We start from the raw sequence: 3,426 nt of genomic DNA on the forward strand, positions 1-3,426 counted from the left end.
AAAATATTTGTACTTTTTGCATAATCTTATAAAACATGTAATAAAAATTTGTTGAATTATAATTTTTGAATTATATTTCAATTAGTTTCAAATTTTAGATAATAATATATAGATTGTCTATATATCATAATCTTTTTTCCCCCTACTTTTGAGTTATCATTATTTATAGTACCAAGTATCTTGTGAATCATTGTTAAGGACTCCGGCAAATTTTGATTCAAATTGCTGTCAACTTCAAGTTTAATGTCTAATAGACGGTAACGAGGATTTATTTATTTATTTGCTTCTCCATCGCTCCTTGCCATATGAAAGGCCACGTAAGTTTTTGAGCCCATAAAACAATAGGGCAAGCAATTCCTATCCAACGTTTTCTGCTGTGGCTTTCACCTCAACTCAGCAAGTAGTAGTAGTTTTTCTGATAAATGTCAACCAACCAACCTGTGCGATTCCACGATGAATTAAACGACAGATGTATCAATGCATATATACTAAAATTACGCAAACTACAGACATTAGATTCTAGTTGTTGAGATGTAAGAATTAGGTTTTGGGTCGCATCCGTTACCTTTTAAAACTAAAGAAAAAAAAATGATAAAGAGGGAAACACTTACTCTAATTGTTCCGCTTGTATCCACCTTACTAATTCATCCAACGTAACACCACCACCGTTTGCAAATTAACGCACCAAAAGTCATTTTAGCGCAGAGCAACATGCTTCCCTCTTCCAAATCCTCATTAAAAGTTAAAGCTGTTGGTATGCATGGAAATCTTCCCAAGAGTCCTACTAATACTACTGCTGCTTTTTTTGATTTCAGGATTGTTTCTTTCAACCAATTTGCTTGGGCCTTCCTCATCGTACTCTTCCATATTGGATTCATCGTCCTAGTCTTGACTACTACCGCCTCCCGTGCTCCCACTCTTTTGACAACGGCAGCCCAATTGTACTCAGCAACCCATCCCCAAGTGCAGCAGCAGCAGCAGCAAGAAGGACCAGGGAAGCAGGTTATTCAACAGCTGCATGCTCCTCCTTCTGTTCATCATCCGGATGATGTTGTTGACCATGTACAATGTAGATACGGAAAGGTTTACGTATACGACGACCTTCCTCCAATTTTCAACAAGAAACTGTTGGAGGGTTGCCGTATAGACCACCGAGAACCCCAATGCGTGGCGCTGTCCAACAGAGGGTTTGGGGCAGAAGCCGCGGCCGAACTCGCCAGAATTGTCCCGCCCGAGCTTAGTCGAGCTTGGTACTGGACCCACATGTTCGCGGGTGATGTTATTTTTCACAACCGGATTCTAAACTACAAGTGCAGAACCATGGAGCCGAAATCTGCTGCGGCTTTCTACGTGCCGTTTTATGCTGGACTAGCGGCGTCCAACATTTTATTCAGTGGCTACACTGCCAAAGAGCGAGATGCACCCTTCTACACTTTCCTCGAGTGGATCAAGGACCAATATTACTGGAAGAGATCCAACGGTTCGGATCATTTCCTTGCCCTGAGTCGAACTTCGTGGGACTTTAAACGGGCGCGTGATGATGAACCCTGGGGAACAAGCTTCCTTCTCATGCCCTTGATGAGAAAAATGTTCAGCTTAACACTGGAAAGAAGCCGGCAGGATCCAACGGAAGTTAGCGTACCCTATCCTACCGGATTTCATCCCAGCACCTTCTGGGAAATTGAGCAATGGCAGGAATTTGTGCGAAGTAGAAAGAGGTCGAGTCTCTTCACGTTTGTCGGGGGAAAGCGTGGATTTACAAAGAACGACTTCAGGGCTTTGTTGATGGATCACTGTAACAACGAGAGTGACTCTTGCAAAGCTGTGGACTGTGCCAGGACAGCTTGCTTGGATGGCTCTACTATGGTTCTTGAAGCATTCCTGGACTCGGAATTCTGTTTGCAGCCCAGGGGTGACTCGCTTACGAGAAGGTCCATTTTTGATTGTATGTTGGCGGGTTCGATACCGGTTTTTTTCTGGAAAGAAACTGTTGTTGGTCAGTACGAGTTGTTCATGTCTGGTGAATTGGAGTCTTTCTCGGTTTTTATACACCGGAATAAAGTAAGGAATGGGACTTCGATAAGGAAAATATTGGAGGGATACAGTGGAGAAGATATCAAGAGGATGAGGGAAATGGTAATTGACATGATTCCAAGGATTTCGTACGGTTTTCCTGGCGGAGAACTTGGCAATGACAGAGATGCCTTCGATGTAGCTGTGGAGGAAGTGCTAAGAAGAATAGTTTCAAACTAGGAGGTGAACGCTGCTTTTTAATTTTGGCTAGTTATGACCAATTATTCAAGTTTGCCTAGTCATGCATAGTATATAAAAGTTGCAAATTCATATAGAATTAACCTTATATCCACTGTCAAATGTATAATGTCAGTGCATATAAGATTAATTTGTGTATAAAGCTGCATCATAATTCATCTACATGAAGTTCTATAAAATTATATCATATATGTTGCATCTGTAAATTTAGAAGTTTCTTAAAGCAATCGGCAGAAGTAATTTCTTGTGTCAATGTAATTGCAAAATGCATCCCTATTACTAGAAAATAATTGGGATGAAAAGGTATCATGACTTTCATATTAATTGATTCGAAGTTTCTTAAACAATCGACGGAAGTAATTTTCTTTGAAAATGTAGCTCTAAATTGCATCCATCTTAGAAAAGCTGACATCTAAAATTGTAAGTTGGAGCGCCTTTCAGTTATCTTTCTCTTCCAGATTTTACCAAATGTAGGCATTAGAATGCTACACTTTATATTAATTATAGAATGCTCAGTTATGTAGAGATGATTGTTTATCTCAACTCATATCTTTTGATGATTACAAAACAATTGGATATTTCTAATACCTCTTGTAGAAATCCTTTTCAGAAATGAACCAAACAGGTCTGAGGCTTTAAAGCAGAAAAAGAAGATAAAAAAGGTATGAAGACTGCTGAGGATGATGTCGGACGCACAAAAGGAAAGTATCGGACGTCCGATATCCTTTGAGCATCTTCGGACGAGTAAGGAACTCAGACTCGGACGTCCGAAGAAGACAAGCCAGAGGGTCGATGATTACTAATCATGATCGGACGCTCAACACATGCGTATCGGACGTCCGACAAGTGTTGCTGCTCTTCGGACACAACACTCTGAACGCATCGGCCGTCCGAAGGATTTCAAGAAAACTTCCAGAACTCTTTGATCTCGTTCGGACGCATAAAATCTAACCATCGGACGTCCGACAGCACCAACGGCTAGTTGACTCTTCAGCTGCCTTCTACCCGTTGACAGCATTAATTAAGGAATTCTCTGGTCTCCTATAAAAAGAACAAAGTCAACCACCTCAAAACAACTTTGTACATCAAGCCTACATCAGATTGTGAGTGATTCATGTGCTAGAATACTCAAAAGAAATATTTGTACTCCTTGCA

The 3,426-nt window shown here is 40.6% G+C and overlaps 1 protein-coding gene across 1 annotated transcript; it reads left to right on the forward strand.

Moving 5' to 3' along the window:
• Positions 1 to 711: 711 nt before the first annotated feature.
• Positions 712 to 2,253, forward strand: LOC113689150 (xyloglucan galactosyltransferase XLT2-like). The gene has a single exon (XM_027206973.1). The coding sequence runs from the start codon at positions 712 to 714 to the stop codon at positions 2,251 to 2,253; it is 1,542 nt and encodes a 513-aa protein (XP_027062774.1).
• Positions 2,254 to 3,426: the final 1,173 nt, after the last annotated feature.

The sequence above is a fragment of the Coffea arabica genome, chromosome 5c (assembly GCF_036785885.1).
Source record: "Coffea arabica cultivar ET-39 chromosome 5c, Coffea Arabica ET-39 HiFi, whole genome shotgun sequence".
NCBI lineage: Eukaryota > Viridiplantae > Streptophyta > Magnoliopsida > Gentianales > Rubiaceae > Coffea > Coffea arabica.

What these genes read in the sequence shown, in the direction of transcription:
- LOC113689150 (XM_027206973.1), top strand. Translation starts at nt 712, where the DNA reads ATGCTTCCCTCTTCCAAATCCTCATTAAAAGTTAAAGCTGTTGGTATG.